General features: G+C 38.2%; 1 protein-coding gene across 3 annotated transcripts in view; it reads left to right on the top strand.

Annotated features, from left to right (window-relative positions):
* SCAMP1 (secretory carrier membrane protein 1) overlaps positions 1-22,628 on the top strand; it is a 51,125-nt gene that overhangs the window by 4,746 nt on the left and 23,751 nt on the right. The window contains exon 1 of one of the 3 annotated variants that reach the window (XM_034441067.3): positions 11,135-11,391. The exons of 1 other annotated variant lie outside the window; for it this stretch is intronic. In XM_034441067.3, coding sequence (XP_034296958.1) covers positions 11,335-11,391 — 57 coding nt within the window. In that variant the 5' untranslated portion in view covers positions 11,135-11,334. Of the gene's footprint in view, positions 1-11,134; positions 11,392-11,523; positions 11,931-22,628 lie in introns of those variants that run through there. One more of the 3 variants, XM_034441068.3, reaches the window with a different exon arrangement.

The raw sequence follows: 22,628 nt of genomic DNA, 5'->3' as shown, positions 1-22,628 counted from the left end.
AAGATATTAAGATAAAGAATGAATTGTTAAACTTTAAAGAATAAAAGAGAACAAATATGAATAAATAACAATAATTAGAAACACACATACAAACATACAATGTATTTTCTTTGAACAGAGTTTTTGGCCGGTTCACAAATTTAAACAGTGTTTAGTCATTTCAATTAAATTTACAATTTCTATATTTCCTTTTTGCCATATTTATTCCTCATCTATTTTTGTAAAAAACCAATATTACCCTTCATCCTCATCTCTAATCTTAATCAAATTCAATTTTTCCCTTCTATTCTATATTATACCCCTTCTCATTGTCATCTATTTTTATATCCATCCTCACATTGGTTAATTATGTAATATTACAGTTGTTTAATATAAATTCAACATTTTAATATAAATAAATTAGTTATATAACTACCTTTTTTGTATATTAATCAATATGAACATGAATATTCCAATTATTTCCATGCAATCCAATTTCTTACAAATCAATTAATTATATTTACCAATAATAATAAACCAAATAATTTCCCCCATATATTCCTCCAAACCACAACTTAACCATTTCTGCTTTCAACACAATATACAATTAATAGTATCTCAATTATTACAATTCCCTAGTTAAATAGAGCTTTTTTTCTTTTGTGTTTTAAAATCTTGAACTCACCTCTTTTGCCCTAAATTTCCCATTGTTTGCAGTTTTGCACCTACCTTTTTTGGTGAGGAAAAAGAAAAAGAAATCTCTCTCTGCCTCATTTTGCCACGTTGCAGCAACAGCAAAGCCAACAGCCTGCTTTACTTTCAGTTTCGTTTTTCAGCATAGCTAGGGGAAAAAAAATCTGCTCCAGCAAGCAGCAAAGCCCTGAGCAAAACAGCTGAGAGCAAATCAGCTGAGAGTCGGGAGCCGATCTAATCAAGGGCTAATTAGCCTATGCTGAAGCTCCGCGGGCCAATAAAATTACAAAAAAACACCGAACTATTTGTTAAATTGCTGGCTCGCCCGCCCGTCGCCCACCACTATTTATTGGCAATAAATAGTGGTGCGGAGGGGCGGGGCGGAACCGGCAGAATTCCACCACTGGCTATAGGGCGGCCCTTTGAAGCCCCGTGGCAAGAATTTAAAGAGTTTTTTTTCCTCTAGCCATCATCTGGGACTCAGGAGGCAGCAATAGATTGGGAGTGGGCGGTGTAAACTAACGGCCGGCAATCCAACAGAGCAGAGAGTGAGGGTGAGTGAAGGCGTGGGGGGGCGAGAGAGGGCTTTGGCGACCCCTGTGAAATGGCCGTTCGACCCCCAAAGGGGTCGCGACCCCCAGGTTGAGAACCGCTGGCCTAATTGGTTCTGCTGATTAGCTAGACAATTCTCTTTATGAACTGTAATTTTAAAATATCTTTCTTAATCTATGCGATGATAATGCTTATGAAAAGAATACCCCAACTAAAAATAAAGCTTTTTAGAAAAAGAACTAATGAAAAAGATGTTACACTGGCAACTAAAAAAAAACATCTGAGTTCAAATAAGTGAAAGAAGGAATAAAAGTAGTTTCTTTATAGGCATCTATTCCTCTTTCAATAAAAAGGAAGATATTGCAGATGTTGTCCAAAGGAAAATTGTAGATGTTTCAAAGAGGCATAAAATGATTATGAAGCCTATTATTCCCAAATTGTTTCCATTTTATAATTTTTCAAATATTTTACTTATTCAATGAATTGTTATAATTTTAAATTTGATAATTTCCTTATTAGATTCTGGAAATATTAAAAACATAGTACATATTATTGTTTTAGAAAATCATTGGACATAGTAACCATAATATTCTGACTAAGAAGCTGGTCTTGCTGGCATATTATTAGGTGAATTGACAGCTGATTAGAAAATTACACTCAAAAAGTGGCTTCAAAAATTGTTCATTAAATATCTAATAAAATATTACAGTATTTTATAATTAAACAATTATTGTTTCTAGGGCTTGTACTGTTCAAGATATTTATTAATTATTTGAATGAAGTAGTAGCACAAAATTATATAACATATTCTAGAAGAAAAGAAAAAGTTTCTAAATTATTCTTACAGGTTATAACCAGAGGTAGGTTTCAGCCAGTTTGGACCATTTCAGGCGAACCGGTTGTTAAGATTCTGAGCAGTTCGGTGAACCTGCAAATCCCACCACTGGCTGGCCCCACCCACCCCACCTCTTACAGCCACTTCTTTTCTTGCCTCGTCTGCTTTGGCCACTCACATGCCTTGCTCACCAGTCGTCACAGCTTGCCTAGGCTCTAGACCACATGCCACCCGCAGCCCAGCTGCTCTCCGGCTTCCTCGCTCTCAAGTCTTCCCCACTCCCTAGTTTTAGGTAACTAAGTTGCTGTTTTACATGGTGTGAGTCACCCTGGGGCCGTTGCATACATTCCTCCCGGGAAATCTACGCTCACTGCCCACGCTCGCCTAGAACCCCTGGCCCCAAACTATACCCTCCCAGACCAAAGCAATTTATCTGGCCTGCAGCCTGCCATATTTGGCCAAAGGGCCATGGGGGGGGAACATGACAAGACTTGGCTGCCTTTCGGGGCCAGCCCAGCTCTTGGGTTCCGTGCGGCCTGTGGCCAGGAAGCCCAAGGCAAAACGCTTAGTCTGGGCACACAGCGATCCAGTGCAGCGCTCTCCCCTGAGGGTTGCTCACCTGCTGCCCAGAAGTGGTAAGTCTCCCGTCACGGGTTGGATGCGGGACCCGAGGTCGAGGGGAGGGTGAGTGGGTGGCAGCTGAGAGCTGGGCCCGAAAGGAGGCCAAGTCTTGCCATGTTGCCCCTGAGGTGGCTCTTCAGCCAAATGGGCAGGTCCGGAGCGGGTCTCCCCCCCCTGCAGTATGCCGCTTTCCACATTTAATTTTGGAGCCATCTGGGCAAGGGCATCCTGCTGCATCCAGGCCCAGTGGCAACCCCCCGAATAGTGATCCCTGCCACTGCCATGTGAGCCAACCAGCCTAGCCCGAGCCTGCCGGGCACTCCTGGCCAGTCCCCCGGGGGCCGCAAGCAAAGGAACGATTACCCTCCCGAGCCCACCATCCCATCCGACCCACCAGAGACCCCTGGATTCCCTCCCCAACCCTGCCTGTCCCATGTAGGCACCACCCACATGAGTGATGTAGAGTTGGCCATGCCCACTCAGTCACATGACCCACCCAGCCGAACCGGTTGTTAAATTATTTGAATCCCACCACTGGTTATAACTCATGGCTTCCCATTTTTTAAACTTATGCTTAACTACTACGCCAAAGTGGCTCTTCAGGTCTGCAGAGAACAATACAAAAAATAATTATCCTAAATTATAGGAAAGCTGTATTTGATTCTGACTATCCAAGTAAGTAGCTTTTCAACAATAAGAGCAATTGGATAGTGGAATCAATTACAGAGGGAGGTGGATGTGACAAGCAGGGGCTACACAACCATCTGACAAAGATCTTGATTTGGGGCCTTTTTAATTGAGCATGGGATTGGTGTATATTTCCTAAATGTCACACTTTATATCTTTGATTTGTTAGTATAGCTTTGTTTAGCTATTTATTCACAAATTCAGTGACATTTGTAGAACTCTTTATTTGCTGCTTCAGCTAACACTAGTAGCCTTAGATCTAATCTGAAACCTGCATGATATCTATTAGAAATTAATCCATTGAAAACTGTCTTCTTCCTAGACAGCAAAAACCATATTCAATTTCTCCTTTATGGTGAACTAGCTATTATGCCATTACAGTTTTCTCTGCAGTTCCTACTTTGAGCACTAGAGGTGGTTGTTTTCACAAAAAAATATCTAATATTTACTCTGTTTAATCACTTCTACCACACTCTGCCCTATTAACGTTTCCCAGATAATTCTTTGTGAACTGATGTGTAATCTAATGCTTATCTTTACAGCAGCACTGGAAATTGTAACCTAGGAGGCAATTAGTGCAGCACAAATAGCAAAATCACCACTTGTTCAAGGCAAAATCAAGCCCTGCTAAAATACAGTCCCAGATTGATAGAACACACCCAGCCTCTTCAGTGCAAACGACTTAATGACAGCTGCTGAGAATGATGAGATTTGTGGTTCAGTTCAGTGAAATGTACCATTAGTTTATAGACCTGATATAGCTGCATGTTTCGTAGTTGATGGTTATGAGTTCAATCTAGGTGGAAAAATATGTAAGATATTTGGAGAACATTGTGGAAAACTGATTACATGAGGGATAGGGGAAGCATATGCTTTTTGTTACAAGAGGTCTCAGGTTAAGCCCTGCCTGAAACATAGGACAAGCATTGCCAGTCAGTTGCTGTATTCACAGAAGGTACAAAATCACAAACCAACCAGCCAATTATATTTTAGTGTTAGGTATCATGCATATTCAGCCAATGTGAAAGTGTTTAGTTCAATTTATTGTGCAAACCCAGAAAATTGGATCAAGTAAAACATGGTTAAATTAACCACAATAATTCTGGGATTGATGGGCCAATGTTCTTATTTAGTATTAAAAAATTCCACAGTTTTTAATGTTGATTTGGTATATAATATATTGAAAAACCGCACCATTGTCTTTTCTATCAGGGTATTTTATTTTTATTTTCCACAATGAATGAATTCTGGATTTATCTTACTTTTGAAAATGGACTGTTTTGATTCCCTTATATACAAAACTCCTCACATGGCAGGGATAGCCAAGATATTTAGAATATATTTTTTGAGGAAAAAGAGAAATTGTTTTAATAATAATGAAAATGGAAATGATCTAGACAAAATGAGTGATAATATCTAAAGTAAAAAAAATGTAAATATCCAAGTAGCAATTAGTGGCTGGGAAAAATAGGTGTTGGGGGAGAAAGAGAGAAAGAAGGACTACTAAAATCCTCTTTTTAAAAAGATTTTATTCTGCTTTTTAAAAACTTTTCCTCAAAATCCTTTGTGTGTATATGTACTGTACATATTTGCTTGTAAATTTTATTTAACTAAAAAGGGGTTAAAATATTCAAAATTTTAAATTGATTTTTAGTTTATATCTTTTAACAAGAAATATTTTAGAAATGACCTCATTGCATTTATGTTGAGATGCAGTTTAAATATATTAATCTAAATATATTGTTTTATTTTGGTAAGAAGCTATTACATATATTAACTCAACTTTGAGTTTAATGTTTTCAGATGTTCATATTCCATCTTTATCAAATGGGTGCCGACCTCTGAACAAAGAAAATATTGATGAAAATATTGTTCACCATCAGAAAAACATACATGTGGCTTTAACTATTTGATGGTTTGCAGAATTGATAAAAATTCAATTCAGGGGGGCCTTCGCACAGGTTCGCCTGGTGTGCCAGTTGCGCCCTTTCCTGGACTGAGATGACCTACCTTCGCACAGTCACTCATGCCCTGGTTTCTTCCCACTTGGATTACTGCAGTTCCCTCTACATGGGCCTGCCCCGGAGATGCACCCGGAGACTCCAGCTGATCCAGAATGCAGCTGCACGGGTTATTATGGGAGCCCCTCGTTACTCCCATATAACACCCCTCCTGCATAAGCTGCACTGGTTACCAGTGGTTCTCCGGGTCCGTTTCAAGGTGCTAGTCCTCACCTATTAGGCCCTTCATGACTTAGGTCCGGGATATTTGCATGACCTTCTCCTGCCTGCCTCTCACCGTCCTGTTCGCTCACATAGGACCGCTCTCCTCAGGGTTCCGACGGTGAGCCAATGTCACCTTGCTGTGCCCAGGGGTAGGGCGTTCTCTGTGGGTGCTCCCACCCTCTGGAATGAATTGCCTACTGAGCTCCGGACGGCCCCTGATCTCCGCTCCTTCCGTCGGGACTTGAAGACTTGGCTTTTCAAACAAATAGGCTGAGACTGATTCCGGACTTTATTATTTACTACTAATTAATTATTTGGATTAAATTATGATTTTATTGTACTTGTTTCTTAATTTGTGTTCGCCGCCCTGAGTCCTTTGGGAGAATGGCGGCATATAAATACATTTAATAAATAAATAATAAATAAATAAAATAGATTAACCAGGGATTATTGTAACCAATCATATTTTTAATTTATTAATATATGTTCATCTGTTAATATACATTATGCATGTTTTGCAGCTTTTTAACAGCTTTTTTCCTCTTATAATTTGGTGTAAAGTTTTTTGTATTTAGGTAATAAAAAAGAAAAAAAATGAGCTGTTTCGTGCTATTTGCAAGTCAGACTCTTGACAACAACAAAAATGCATAAAGTATCAATATTGCAAAGTAGTTTATAAAAGTAGAAAGTATATTTTAGTAGATATCACTGCCCGTTTGTCACTAACAGCTGGGAGTTCATAACTCGTGTTTTAGAAAAAATAAACCATATACTTTTGACATCATATCCCAACTTGGCATACTCTAAACTTTCCCATTCCTACTTAGCATGACTTAAAATTCTGAAAAATGGCAATTCCATCTTATCAGGTGCCTACTAGATTTGGGAGACTTATTCTATAACCACCATTATTCACTGAAGATGCAGTTATCTCATATAGTTTAACAGCTTATAATTAAATACACCATAGAATTCAATAGAGAAAAAAGCATTCGAGATGAAATAGGTGCACGTCAGTGGTGGGTTCCTCCCGGTTCAGCCCGGTTCTGCTGAGCCGGTAGCGGTGACGATATGATGTCACCAAACTGGTTCTGCCTGCCCTCCCCACCCCCTCCCCGCGTTATTCTTACCTTTTATTTGGCCCCATCCCCAATCTATTGCTGGCTCCTGAGTCCCAGCTGATGGCTAGAGGGAAAAAAACTGTTTAATCTCTTGCCACTGGGCTTCAAAGGGCCGCCCTATAGCTGATCAGTGTTAAAAGAAAACAAATGAGTAGACCAGTGCCTGCAAAAATACATGAGTAGATCAGTGCCTGCAAAAATAAATGGGAAGATCGGTACAGCTCTGCAAGCAGTTAAAAGCCTGGTAGACCAGTACCTCTGCTAAATCGTAAACAATTGTCACATGACCATCAAACCACACCCACAAAATAAGCCACGCCCACAGAACCAGTATTAAAAAAATTTAGAATCTACTCCTGGTGCACATATCTGAAAGGTTCTGAGTGTTTTAGTATATTTCAAGCTCAAGCTCAGCCAGAAATTTGATGCAGCTGCAGTATTAGGCTATAGTCAGTGAAACTATGTACTATTGTGTACATCATAGCAATTAAATAGTTCTGCTCCATTTTCTTCTAAATGTGATACCCTCTTTCATTCTGCCCACCACATTTTAAGGACATTGACAAATACATGTGTATTTAGAGAACAGCAAAAGTGATGAGGAATCTGGAAATCAAGTCCTAGGAGAAACAATTGAAACGGAAGACGTGAATTTGTTTAGTCTGGGGAGAAGGAGAATTATGATAATGATCTTCAGATATCTGAAAGGCTGTCATGCCAAAGATGACTAGATTTGTTCTCTGTTACTCCAGAGGATAAGACTAGTATCAATTGCAGGGAAGCAATTGGGAGAACTTTGCCGAAGATATTAACTGCAAACTGCTTTGTAATTGCCACACTAAATTCAGGAGTTTGTTAATACTGTTAGGTATGCATATTTTATTAATCTACTGCAATAAATGTATTTTTAATTGGTTCTACAAGGTACCTTCTACAATATTTACACACACACACATATACTTACAGATACTTCTTTAATTTTTAGACAAGGAGAAAAATGCATGCAATAATACAAATCGTTTGATCCATATTAAAGTGATTGCTAATGGAAACTCCTATCATGCTTGCATGAAAATAGAAGCTATGGCTGGAAGGGGGCTCAGGATGGTCTGTAAATCAGGCAGATTGCCAGTTCATGAGACTTTGGTTGTAGCAGACCCTCAAATGATGAAGATCTTAAAACAAAATAGTAGTTACTGGCATGACCCTCTAAAACAGATGTAAGCAATAAACAATTATATATATTATATAAATAAGAGATAGAAATAATATTTTCTTGTATTACACTCCTCTAGTTATAAACTTATATAATTAAAATACCACATAAAACACTAAATTAAGTAAGAACCATATATTTAAAATTCAGTTAAAGTTCAATTAACCAAGACGGGAGGGAAAGGAAGAGAGTAAGGTGCGCGAGGGGTGGAGATGTGGTCTGACCAGGGGTGAAATCCAGCAGGTTCTGACAGGTTCTGGAGAACCGGTAGTGGAAATTTTGAATAGTTCGGAGAACTGGCAAATGCCACCTCTGGCTGACCCCAGACTGGGGTGGGAATGGAGATTTTGCAATATCCTTCCCCCAGGAGTAGGGAGGGAATGGCGATTTTGCAGTATCCTTCCCCTGAAGTGGGATGCAAATGGAGATTTTGCAGTATCCTTCCCCTGCCACACCCACCAAGCCACATCCACAGAACCAGTAGTAAAAAATATTGGATTTCACCACTGGGTCTGATTGATTAACTACCTCCAAGATGTCATTCCCCAGGGCAGCTGGCACAGCCAGGTCTTAAAGTCCTTTCGAAAGGCTAGAAGGGAGGGTGTGGATCTTATCTTGGGGAAGAGGTGGCAGCATGTTCCAAAGGGCAGGTGCCATGGCAGAAAAGGCTCTTCTGGATCCCACCCGCCCAAATTCCTTGACCGATGAGGTCTACAGCATGTTTCCTCTGTCGATGCAGGTTGGACAGGATAATCGCATTAGATTATTGGAACTACAACTCCAGAATTAAGAACTGTACATCTTGGTCAAGGTGCAGTTTTTCTGTATCAGCTGGCTATTTTCTCCAGGATCCTACCGGTAATTATAAATATGCCGTTTTTATGCAATATATATCTATTACATACAGTATATCAATCGCATGATTTCATTAGTTACTTGTTTTAGTTTCTAATAATGGAAAGTTCAGAATGGGTTTATTTGTGATAGGGATCAAACAGAGCTTCTCTGTATGGTAGCATTTTTAAAACACAGTTTCTACATCAAGGTCTGTGCTACAGCTGCAAAGTGTGCACCAATACCATGTCAGACACAGGGAGGCAAAGGAATTTGGAAATTAGAGTAAGGAGTGGAGGTGAAAAAGCTGGAAATGGAACACAAAGTTGGGGTAGGACTAGATCTATCAGTCCCATGAAATATAACATATTAAATATCATGTAATGAGATATCTAGGAACACAGTATTAATACTAAAACATGACTTTGGCATTCCCATTCCCTCCATCGAAAACTCAGGTAACAAATACAATAGTTATTGTTTAGACCAGCCTGAATGACCTGCAACCCACCCAGCAATATGACCCACTGGTGTTTATTTAAAAATAACCAATCCACTGCCACCACACTTCACCACCACCAAGAAAGATCTGTGCCTAGGTTTTTGCAGTCACTTCCACTCTGAAGATGCACTGCCAAGTGCCACCAAGCCTCACAGTCGGTGGAAGTTCCATCATTGTCTACTGGGCTGCTAGTTTTGGCCAGCTATTCCTTTGTAATCCACAATTATTTTTCAGGGTATTAATCTGGTCCTTTCCCTTCTACAGTATACGCAGCCTTGCTTTAGACTCTTCACATCTCAGATCATGACTTCAGTCAAAAAGACAGCAATTTGATAATCTGAGGCGCCTCGAAGCCTAAATATAAGTGATCTTATCAGGAAAGGGGAAATGAAGATGGCTAGGAATGGGGAATTGACTACATTAAAAATGTGAATAGTTTACATACTGCTTTTTCAAAAAATCTCTGTTATTTGTTCTAGCAAAAATGTTTTCAAAATCAGAGCTTAATGTGTCTAGGATGCTTAAAAACAGATAATTACCCCAAAATTGTCTAGAATGTATATGGTACTTTGAGCTTTTGTTGGAAATGAGGACAGCATGAAGGGTAATTTTATCATGCCTAGAGTTTAAAGAAGTTAACATTTCTGGGTGCAAATACATATATTGATACAAAGAATTTTAAAGATCAACATTTGACTGAAAGCAGAACTTTTCTTGCTAGATTAATGGATAGTCAATTAGAAAAGAGCCATGGAAGATTTTTTTATTTTTATATATGATTTACTGCTGTCAGCCTTTTATATGCGCAAAAATAAAAAGACTGAAATATCCACAATGGAAGAATAGTTTGTGAAGATGACATAGTAGCAGAGATGATATATATTTTTTAATTATAGAAACCTCAATTACATTTATTAGTGATTGGAAACCCCTTATGAACTTTTTGCTGAAAAAAAGAGAGAAGTGAATTTGTGAATTAGGGGTTTGAAGATTAGAAACTAGCTAAATGGAAAAAAAGAAACTTAGAGACAGCAAACTATAAATGTATCTAAAACCACTGTCAAGATCAGAAGATCCTTGTTTATAATTGTTCATTTCTACTTCGTTTTTCTATTTTCACTTGTATTTATATTTATCTTTATTCAATTTTTCCTTTAATAAAAATGACTAAAAACTTTTCTACACAAGTCTTAAATATAATGTGAAAAACTGTGTAAACAATACGTTTAAAACAAAAGCCAGGTTCTTGCTGGTTTGGGGAGAACAGAACCAATCATAAATCATCTTAGTTAAAAGTTCATCAATTGACAAATGCCAGACACGGGCAATAAAGTAGTATTTTCCAAGCTTGGAATTCTTTTCCAATCTTTTCCAGAATTGCCGACTGGGGAGTTCTGGGAGTTGAAGTCCACACATCATAAAGTTGCCAAGTTTGAAAACAGCTGCAATAAAACTACCTTCGCTTCCTACCCCCCCCAACCCCACCCCCCAACTATGGCTTTTATTATTCAATCAATGCAAGAACCTTAATACGGCATCAAGAAGAGTTAAACTTTAAAAATAATGTTTCACACATTCACATCGAAAAGGCATCGGGATCCGAATGCTAAAACTTGCAAAATTTCATCAATAAAAACAGGAGATCTTGAAGCTTGCTGCATTCCTTAAATGGGCGTAGGGAAGAAAGCCAAAGAAAACTAACTCCCTGGTAGTTCACCCTAATCTTATTAAACACGCGGGAGAGAAAAGGGAAAACGCAGGACAAGAAACACGCCCCCCCCCCAAAAAAAACCCCGAGGAGCACGCCCCCTTCCCTGATCTCCCCTCCGCTTTATTCTTCTTCCATCTCCCCGCCCCCCTCGCGTCCCTGCCCCTTACGTCATTTCCTGGGCGGCCATCTTGGAGGCCTGGCTATCCTATCGGGCTCCATTGGGTTTCGGGGGTGGGTGGGGATTCGTGCCGGATCTACCTCGGCTGGCATCGGCGGGGACGGGGCTGCCTTTGGGGCGCTCGACTAAAGTCGCTGGCGGCCGCCATTCGCGCATCGCAGCGCCTGCCTGACCGTCGCTATGTCGGATTTCGACAGCAACCCTTTCGCGGACCCAGACCTTAACAACCCTTTCAAGGTAAAGGGGGAGGGAGGGAGACGCAGGTAGGAGTGGACGCACCGCCGTGTCTCGGCTGAGCAGCCGCTCGGAGCACGTCGAGTTGCGCCGGAGGGGAGGGGAGGGGAGGGGAGGGGGGGCGTTCGTTATTCGTTACTCTCAGGGCTGGCGGACATACTTGCAAACTCTACCTTCCACGGTGGCGCCCTGTTCCGCCCCGCCCTCTTCCACCCTTTTGCGGGATACAGAGATCTCGGCCGGCTCGATCTTTGGCCTCCCAAGGAAGCTCCATTTGGGAACCTGCTCTTCCTTCCCTGCCTTTTTTTCTCTGAGGAGGAGGAGGAGGAGGCTGTCTGGTTGTATTAGCGATGTTCTGCCCTCGAAGGGGCTTCTAGAGGAGGGGTGGCCAGGTGGGCGGAGGGGGTGTAGGGCTCGGATGCTCCAGTGGTTTGCTTCTCCCAGAAGGGTGCTGCCCTCTGTTGCCAGGTTCCTGCTGTCGCTGGTAACGTCGTCTGCCTCCCCGTCTCCCGTCTAGGAAAAGTCAAAGATGGAAAGAAATAGTGAGTTGGTACTTTTTAAATGGCTTATGAATTGCTGGGGGAGGTGGCCAGATGTGCCTGCAAAGTATTGAATTCCTTAAAAAGCAAAGGCGGCTGAATTGAGGGGGGTGTGGTGGTTTAAAAAGATGATATCAAGCTAATCACTTTGTAAGGTCAGCTGGAGGGTTATCAAATTTTATTTATTCGTTTTTGAAATCCCGCCTTTTGTTTCTTTATAGTAACTCCAAGGCCGCAAACACACACAACATTCCTTCCTCCAGTTTTTTCCCAACAACAATCCTGTGTGAGGTGACTTGGGTTGAGAGAGAGAGAGAGACCCAAAGTCATCCAAGTGGTTTTTCATGGCTAAGGCAGAACCAGAAGTGACAGTCATATGGTTTCCAGGCCATATATGTAAAGTGGATTAAGTATGAAGGCAGGTCATAAGATTGATGTGCCAACTACTATTAAGGTGATATACAAATATTATGGAATAAATACATGTATGCATCTGTACCAACTTGCAGGCTTGAATAAAATAGGATGCCTGCTTCTGAACTTGTCATATAACAAGAATGGAACTGGGTTTCCCCAGGGACTCTCCCAACCTGGGGTAAGAGGTAGCAGGAACAATGAATAATAATTTGGCCTGCTATTTTTATAAATATACAGTGTGTGTGAGAGGGAGGGAGGGAGGGATAAAGGAAGGAAGGAGAGAAAGAAAAAAAGGAAAGGAAAAGGAAGGAAGGAAGGAGAAAGAAAGGAAATAAAAAGAAAGGAAGGGAAAAAAAGAAAGAAAAAGAGAAAAAAAGAAAAAGAAAAGACTTCCAACTGGCTGGAAGAGATAGTTTAATGTGAAATGAAGCTGTTGCACTGTGGAAACATTACAGACATTATTAAGAAAGAAGCCAAAAATAAATTTCTAGCGCTGTAATGTTTTTGTGAAAATCAGTGGTGTAACCACACTTGAAATATCATGTACAATTCTGAGGCTAAGAAAATACTGTAGAGCAAGAATAGTGCAAGAAAGTGCAATCAGAATAATCAAGGGACTTGAAGTCATTTGAGAAGTGTCATACTTTTTTTTAGTTGGGAGAAAGCGATACTTAAGCAAGTACTGTAATGAAAAAAAAATGCATAGGATGATATATGGCTGAGGACAGGTAAAAAGAACCAGTACCTTACAATGTATATTTAAACTAATAAATTTATTCCTCTGAATGTAAGGATAGACCATTTAGAATATTAGACAAATTATTGACTAACTCATGATCCTAAATATTACTTCTAATTAGGGATGGAGTAGCAGTCATCATTCCATGTTTTGCAGTCCACATCTGGAAGTCCTCGTTTTAGTATCATAAGCAATCTACTGTACTTCTTAGTTCACTTGCTAGCAGGAAGGTGCTATTACTACGATGTTCTTATTTGTGGACTTCCTTCAGATATCTATATTGGCTGTTAGAGATAAATGCTAGATTAAGTAAGTATTTAATTTAATCCACCCTGGTTTCTCTTATGTTTTCTCTTCCTTTCAAAATTGTCAAAAGAGTCCTAAACAGATGACAGTGTTAAAGTCTCTAAAGAAAATATAATATTTTCTAGATGCCATTAATTAATAGTAAATGAAGAGAATTTCTGATTAATACCTGCTTTGTTCTAAATTATTATCTTAAATACTTATTATTTATTCAAAATGTAGTGTTTAGTATTTGTCAAGTTGGAAGAAAAATCTAGAGTAATTTAGAGAACTTCAGAATAGTAGTAAGCAAATTGCTTTCCTGGAATGTGTTAGCAATTTCTGTTGTAAATTTATCACACACGAACTTCAACATTTATTTTCCTCAGTAATTCCTACAAGTATATTTTCATACTTAATGAATTAGATTTGCATAATCTATCTGGCTCCTGAACTTTTAGTCTGTTAATCTCCTTAGACATTTAGTCTGTTTATACTTTCATCATTTAGGACAGTTCTTTCTTTTCATAGTGGGTGTACCATGTATCACCATCAACTTTAGTGAAAGTTATCCAAACTCAACCTTATGTGTTTCCCTTCAAATATATTGAAATTATTTAAAATTCTTTACAGTATTGATTCTCTCCATTCAGATCTTTAAGCTTAGCTAGAACTGTTGTCTGAAGGAAGACAGCAACTATTAAACCAGCTTGAATTTCTAATGGGCTTTACCTTAAATTCCTGAAGTATGGCCTCACCCAGTGTAAGATGTCTATGCCTATGTCATACCCAGTTCTTGTTTTGTGACGGCTGTCAGCCATACCAGGTAGGCCAGACAGGAAATACAACCAGATAAGCTAATTTTACTTTATTGTAAACCTATATTGACATTAATTTGAAAGTACATTTCTCCAACCTAGCTGAAGAAACTAGAGAAGATCCCTTCTGAGCCTCTTGCCTCACCCACTCTCCAGCTGCAGGCTATGCTATCTCTTATCTGATCATTCCAGAGGCAGCATTTCTTTGCCCCTCTCACAGGAATTTTACTACCTACCATTACAATGGCCACTATGTATAGATAATTATAATTATCTCCACATACTATATTTCATCTCTCTCTGACCAACGAATATATGCATTCGTTGATGCATATATTTTTCATAGATGCATATATTTTTCTCAGTGCCTCTAATGAAGTGACTTGTAATTCCTGAAGCCTTCTTCTGTAATAAATGTTTAGTCTTTAAGATGCTATGTGCTTTTCTGAAAGGTCATACTATCTTGGTAGTTTCTGTGCTATCAGCTGTTAGAGCTTACCCTGTTGCATAAGTATCTGTAAACCTGCAGTTGTAGATTTCAAGGATTGAGGTAAGGTATTCTTTGGGAATATTAAATACACATGTACAAGGTAAAATTCTCAGATTACATAATGAGCCCACATTTTTAACTAGACTGAGACTTTTTCCTTCCTAATTTGTCAACTTCAGACCTTAAGGCACTTCCTCTCTATTTTCTCTTTCCCCTCTCCTTTGCAATGTGGTAGTGCCAGGAGCATCTTCTCCCTCTCATCCTCCGAGAGTGTAAGAAATACTGGATAGGCATCATATCTCTGTTACTGTTTGTTGGCAAGAGTGGACAACACAACTTCCTTAACTTTGCTTCCCTCCTGCTTGGGGATGTGGGGAGGGGAGAGATTTCCATTTCTTTGGTGGAAATTGGAGTGGTTTCCAGAGTTCCTCCCCCTCTCCTTCCTAATAGAAGAAAGCAAAAAGAGGGAGAATTTTCATCTCTCCATTTTTTTATTTTCAACTTTTCTCAGTAGTGAACTTTCTCCTTTCCTGGATATCCCTTCCAGTGAATAAGATGTTCCCTTGTGTCTCTTCTGAGACAGATGTGTAACATATTTCCACCTAAATTCTTCTCTCCTATCCCCAATTCCAAGATTGGCAATGATGTTGTAATATACTGAGGTGTGGGTGTGTGAATCATGACATGGGTGAGAAATAATGGAGAGCTTCAGTATCGATGGAGGTTATATTGGGATTTATATATACGAGTAGTCTAAAATATTCCACTAGACATCCAGCTTCTTAGCTGAGGAGAAGAGAATCAAATAGTAGAATCAAATCACATTTGAAAGCTAAATGTGATAGGAGACCTTCACAGTGATGCAACAGAGGACTTGCAGTGTTTTGGCATTATCTAGCTGTTCTTTAAGGAGATCCTGAGGAGGCCACTCAAATAACTTACAACTGGGATAAATTTGATAGAAGACATGACAGTGATCTGAAACAGTGACATCTGAATAGAGGTATTTTGAAAGCAAATTTAGCTGTAGTTAAAAGATAATTAGTCTTGCTGGTAGTTTATGCAAGAATGAAGTTAATACTCTTAAGGTAGCATATGTCTTCTTGATTTCTCCAGCTACAGAAGATAGATATAATGTAGGTGGAGCGTAATGTCCAATAATTGAAACAGCTTTCAAGAATTGTGCTGTTAATTGTATGCCTCTGAAAAATATAGAATAATTGGGCAGGCTTAGTTCTAGATTCTGGAAAACTTATTGAACAAATAGATGAGCTGTCTGAGGGGCAGCCGGAGATTATAGTGGATTAAATTGAGATATCTTAAAAAAATAATAGCAGATACTATCAGAATAATATCCAGGCAGTTGATACATGGTAGGTCAACAATAAATGTTCAGGGAAATTATATCCTGTGATCTCTTTACAGAGGTGAAGGAATGCATTACTCTAGCTGGTTTGTCAGTGAAAAGTTTGGCATGGCAACGAGTGTGGTAAGAAGAAACCCAAGACTTGATATCTTCTCTGATACAATACAAAAAGTCACAGAGAAGGATAAGGGTCATTTGAAATAGTTCAGAATGTCTACCTGACAGGTTGCTTGTAAGAGCAGAGTTGTAATTTTTTTTTCCTCAAGGAAGGAAAAAATTACATTATTATGACACAGTTACCCCTGTTTCTAATGGAAAAGGAAGAAGACAATGAGCCAAAATATAAGCCAATTAGTCAGGTAGGGAAAGAGTTTCACTTCCAGCCCCAAACGCCTCACAGAATGAGTAACATGTTGAGGAAGGAGCACAATTTTCTAGTCCAGTCTAGAGGTTGGAAGAGTATCTTAAGGCACAAAATATTCTGACTTTCATGTTAGAGCATCCATGTAGGAGGCGCAACATTAAAACAACAAATTGTGCATCCAACATGGCACTCTGTCAGTACAAATAGTTCTCGGATTACAACTGTTCATTTGGTGACTGTTCGAAGTTACAACAGCCCTGAAAAAAGTGACTTATGACCATTTTTCACACTTATGACCGTGCAGTATGTCCATGACCACATGATCAAAATTCAGATGCTTGGCAACTGACTCATACTTACAACGTTTGCAGCGCCTTGGGGTCATGTCAGCTTCTACAACCTTCTGACAAGCAAAGTCAGTGGGAAAACCAGATTCACTTAACAACCATTTATTAACAACTGCAGTGATTCACTTAACAACTGTGGCAAGAAAAGTCGTAAAATGGGGCAAAATTCACTTAACAAATGTTTCACTTAACAACAGAAATTTTGGGCTCAGTTGTGGTCATAAGTTGAGGACTACCTGTATATCAATGATCCAAATTTCTGTAGTTAAATCTACTTTGATAAATATTGTGTTTCTTTGGGAACAATGGGAGATAGCAGCAATGCTGAAAAATGTTTAATTATTAAAAACTCCCTGTTAAAAATATCAGACAGTTACATTCAGAAGTGCTGATATCCCTCCATTTTCCAAAAATTTTGTAATGTTTTCTAATGGCCATACAAATAATATTTAATCTCTATGAATAGTTACATCAACATTTTATTTATTTATTGTGAAACATCTGTCTTATGGAATATACTATATTCCATTGCAGTTCTTCTGTAGAAGCTAATAGAACACCTCATTTCCAAGTATTGGCTGTTTTATATTTTCCATCTTCCTAAATTTCTTGAGGGAAAGCTCTATGGATCTACTATAGCTACAACAACTGTAGAATTTGTTGTGTCTTGAACCAAATCATATTCACCCATTAAAGCAGTACTGGTACTAGATAGGATTTGTTGATTGTTTGCGTTTTTGGTGTATTAATTGGCAGCATAGTTCACTTCTTTTACCAATCTTTAAAATTGCATCCAACTTTGATTTCCCTGGATAGTGCTATTTTTGTTTTGATGTTTGTGCTGAAATTGCAATTCCAATAGTCAGGGTAACTAATTTTTAAAAAGTAATTTACTTAGTGGTATTTTCATTTTAAAACTTTCTGCTCTGAGTTAATTTACTAGTAAATGGCTGCAATGAAAATTTATTGTATCTTCGATATTACAGATTTATAAACAACTTGCCCGGAATGAATTAACATTACATGTTGCAAACCCCCCAAAAGAAACTTTTTTTGTGCTTTTGTCTACTCTATAATGTAGAATTCTTTCTGTTTTATATCCTAAAATAGAAGAATGGGTATTCTGTTACCTGAATGTTAGTTAGGCTCTAAACCTATCCCTGGATAAGTAATGGAAGATAGTTAAATGCTGTTTCTAGGATATGAATAGATACTTTTTAAAAAAATAATGTATCTTTGTCTCATTGATTGTACACAGTGAAAAAGATGGTACCTGTCAAAATGCAATGAAAGTTGTTTACTTTGTTTCTCTATTAGAGAACACGAGAAACATAACTTGAATAGCATAACTATATTAACCTGAATTAGCTCTTGTCACTCTTACTTTTTCACAGAAAATCATATTTTTAATTACTTGAAAATAGAAATAGCAATAACACTTAGACTTATATTCCACTCCCTAGTGCTCTCTGAGTTATTTACAGATGTCAGCATATTATCTCCAACAATCTGGGTTCTCATTTTACCGATTTCGGAAGGATGGGTTATGGTTCTACCGACCTTGGAAGGATGAGTCAACTTTGAGCCTTTGATCAAACTCCTGGTTGTGGACAGATATAACCTGCAATACTGTATTCTAACCATAGCACTACCACGGCTCCAAGGTTTCAGCAAATCCTAATGTTCCCGTGAATCAGAATTGGGAAAGAATATCCACTGTCTGTTATTCTGCTATGTGAGGGATGGGAGTGGCTGGGTATCTAACCGGAGTGTGTGTGTGTGTGTGTGTGTGTGTGTGTGTGTGTGTGTGTGATATATATAAAACACTATATCGGTATATAAAACATCTAACATCTAATGATTTGTGAGTGGAAGAAAAGCACGATGTTATTCCATTGGTTCCCCCCCTCCCCACCTTCACTTGCGTCAACATTTTATTCTGTTTCTGTTTTCAGGGAAGGGGGAGAGGGAGAGATTATTTAGCTGCATTACTTTATTATGCAATGGAGCAAAACTATCAGCTTGGACCTGCGCAGTGTATTAATATGAAGAAAAGGAACTTGAAAATACAAAAATTTTAAATGTTAAACTTACGAAGTGCCAATCAAAATATATTATTAAAATTTAAAATCAAATAAAAATTATGGTTATTTTTAAAAATAATCTTTTAGCTCTTAATTTGAGAGAGAGAGAGAGAGAGAAACAACATTTTCCAATTGCAACAGAATGCAGATAAAATAGTGCTAATTGCACCTATTTATTTCTGGCTCATCCCTGTCTTGTTAAACCTATGAAAGGAAGGATCATGTCTACGTGCACTCAAAAGTATGTTCTCAGGCCTGGGGTTGATGTGTTTGTGAATATAGTATTTTTTTACTGTTATGGTTGTTCTGTTGTCATGGCTTTTATGTTTTCTATTATGTTCTTAATTGTTCTAGTTGTATATTTCTTATGTTGCAAGCTACCCATTTTCTTTTTGGGAGACAATAATAAATAAATAAATAATAAACCTATAGTTAACTTTTTGAACTGCTAATCAAAGGTTTATGTTTTTAGCCCAAGTCAATCCACTTCAGATTGAAGGACTCTTGATTGAAGATTATAAATTAAACTATCATGCTGATTTAGTGTAGGTTGGAAGATAGATTTTTTTTAAAAAAATTGTCAAGAGTGACTGAGCAATATACCAAAATAAAAATGGTACTTTCTCCCATTGTCATATGATGGACATGTAACTCACACATCTCATACATTTTAATAATATTAGAATATTACAGTTGAATAAAATTTGGGCCTCTTTCTTATGTTACGTTGCAGATACTACTTTTTTGTCTATATGTTAGTTTCAGAATGGTAATTCCCAATTGGTTTGGTTCAGTGTTGAAATGCATCTTCAGGTTTCTGGCTGTAGTCCAGTAATCAAGCCAGTTTAAGAAAACCTTTTGTTTTTTGTTCTCTAAAAATAACACTAAAGAGTACACTACACTTATAACACTTTAATTGCAACTGTAATCAATGTCAAAACCCTTCCTGTTAGGACTGTTCATTAAGTTCTTAGAATATAAAATCAAACATATCTAGGAACCATTTTGCATGATTCATGGAATTTGTAATAGAATTTGTAATAGCTAGCTAGCTAATCCTTGGAATGAGATTGTACAGATCACTTGTGTACATGTGTGTGTGTGTGACTGGTCAGGGAATAGGACTACAAACCAGACTGGGAAATATAAAAATAATCTAGAAGGCATGATAAACCACTTTTCTACCATGTCAACAAAACTGCGTGGATACAGACTCACTAGATGTAGAGCACAACCTGAAGGCAGCTTTCCTTACCAAAGCACATGATTTGGTCATGCAGAGAAACTGCAATCAGTCCAAGATAATGTTGTAAAATTAGTTTTGCAGAAAATAGAAATGAAGGAGAAATATTGTCTAGGGTATGAATTAGGGTACATTGTTGAACAGAACTGCATGTAATAGTAAGCTAACTTGCTAACATAGTTGGGCCTTATGCATATATATGTAATGGACATAGATAAATACTTCAGATAAGTACTTCCTAAGGAGGAGGCTGCATATACAGGTAATCTCGATTTACAACCACAATTGAGCCCAAAATTTCTGTTGTGAGATAGTTGTTAAGTGGGTTTTGCCCCACTTTATTATGACCTTTCTTGCCACAGTTATGTGAATCACAGCAGTTGTTAAGTTAGTAACAGAGTTATAAAATGAATCTGGCTTCCCCATTGACTTTGCTTGTCAGAAGGTCGCAAAAAGTGATCACATGACCTCAGAACTCTGCAACCATCATAAATATGAGCCAGTTGCCAAGTGGTTGAATTTTGATCATATGAACCATGGGATGCCTCAACAATTATAAGTGTGAAAAATGATCACTTTTCAGTGCCACTGTAACTTTGAACGGTCACTAAATGTAAGATTTGTAAGTCAAGAACTATCTGTATGTATTGCCTTCTAGAGAACAATGGCAGGTAGATAATAGTATTTCCAGCAGACAGGAAGACTAAATTAATTTCAATCTGTGGACTAAAAGTGAGGAAAATGGAACTCAGAGCTCCTTTTTTGTGCTACCTCTGTGTGTAATGTATTCTGGCCCCATTCTCCAATGCAGTTCAGCTTTGGAAGAGATACTTTACTTCTTCCTTTTTATTTGTAATTTCTCCCATTTTATGTTGAAGAATTCTAACATCACAATTTGGGATTTGACAGATAATGGATAATAGTTTAATTCTGTATTATCTCCTGTATTTCATGTTTAGCACAAAGTATTGGTTTTTTTTTTTCTCAAATCAGAGTCTGACATAATATTTTGGTAGGATAAAATTACTTATTCATAGCTTCCAATGCATGATTGATTATGAATTTTGTATTTCAGTTTCTTAATGAAGCTGGAAATTCAGTTGAAAATTGAGAATTCAGTTACATATGTAGGAAGAGCAGATCTAGTTCATAGAAGTTAAAATAGGTTTAAAAGGTGCTCTGCATGAAATTGATTTACAATATAGGGAAAATAAGAATAAAATGCGTTTCTCTGTTCGGTACTAAATGAAATCAGTTCTACAAGTAAAAACACTGCAGATTTGTCTAATCTTTATTCTGTTCTTATTTAAAGAATACTAGTAAATATAATTTCTAGTACATTTTTGAAGTAATACAATGATATTGTCTTAATCGGTTGTACATACTGTATACTTGCATCAAAAATTAACTTAAGTCTTCAAAGAATTCTAAAGAATTTTTATAGGGGTGCTATGCTTGTGAAAAAAAGAGAGTATTTTGTCTTTAAATTGCTATTTTTGTTTGGGCATAGTTTTGTGGATTGGTGTCCATGTTACCAGTTCCATGGGATGTGTCCTGAGATGATTTATGCACATGCAAGCATCTTGTTGTGGCCTGTTGACCGCCGGCCCCTCCAGCAGCCAAATTAGAGGAGGAAGAGGAGGCTTGAGAGCCAGGGACAGCATCAAGGCAACCTGTGAGCTCTGAGGGAGAAGAGGGAATGGAGCTGGCAGAGAGAGAGACAGAGGCGAAACCTGGACCATCTATAAGCCCTCAGATGGAGAGTCAACAGCCCCCAGGTCTGGATGTGGTTGATGAGGAAGAGAAGGAATAGCTGGGTCCAGTGCCTGACGCATGGATGCGCAGAAGGCAGAGGAGAGGAGAGCAGTGGAAATCCATGGGTCGTTCCTTGGAAAAGAAGAGCCACCGCTGCTAGCAAAGCCCCACCCTAGCTCTGGGGATAAAAGGCAGGGGGTGGAGATGAATAGATGTGGCAGACAACTATTAATCTCCTGGACAGACAGACTTGTTAGCCTGGCGGGGGCTGCTGGCGCTCCTAATAAAGGAATCTGAGTGAACTTCAGAGGGTTTGTTGTGTTTAGGGAGCTGGATCAGAACACATCTATCCATAGGTATAACAGTGATATCAAAGGAAATAAATTAGAAAAAATGGCTTTATCATGATACTTTTACAAGATGTTATCATAAAGTAATATTTATAATCTGATGTTGATAATATACTTGTACTGAAGTGTAATAACAAGGCACAAGTGAGAGAAATGAACATTGATTAAGTTAATTCAACTGTTCCTCACTGTATTTTGTCATTTCTTCCATTGTTAAAGAATAACTATCTTGAACAATATGTATTTTCAAGATGTTGGAGTCCAACAGAACATGATTCTGGGCAAGCATAAAGGAATTCAGTATAAAAACAACTTCCTTTAAATGAATTGTCCTGCTTACTGTAAGGATATGTCAACTTTTTGGGAAAAAGCGGGTAGCAGGATAATTCCTTATTAATGTAGTTTAATATAGAGAAGTTGATTTTGTGATGAGTTCTAGAAAG

Source organism: Pantherophis guttatus, chromosome 2, assembly GCF_059756535.1.
Source record: "Pantherophis guttatus breed Tessera chromosome 2, ASM5975653v1, whole genome shotgun sequence".
Classification (NCBI taxonomy): Eukaryota; Metazoa; Chordata; class Lepidosauria; order Squamata; family Colubridae; genus Pantherophis; species Pantherophis guttatus.
The sequence above is the reverse complement of the archived record's forward strand: the minus strand, read 5'-3'. Positions and strand labels throughout refer to the sequence as shown.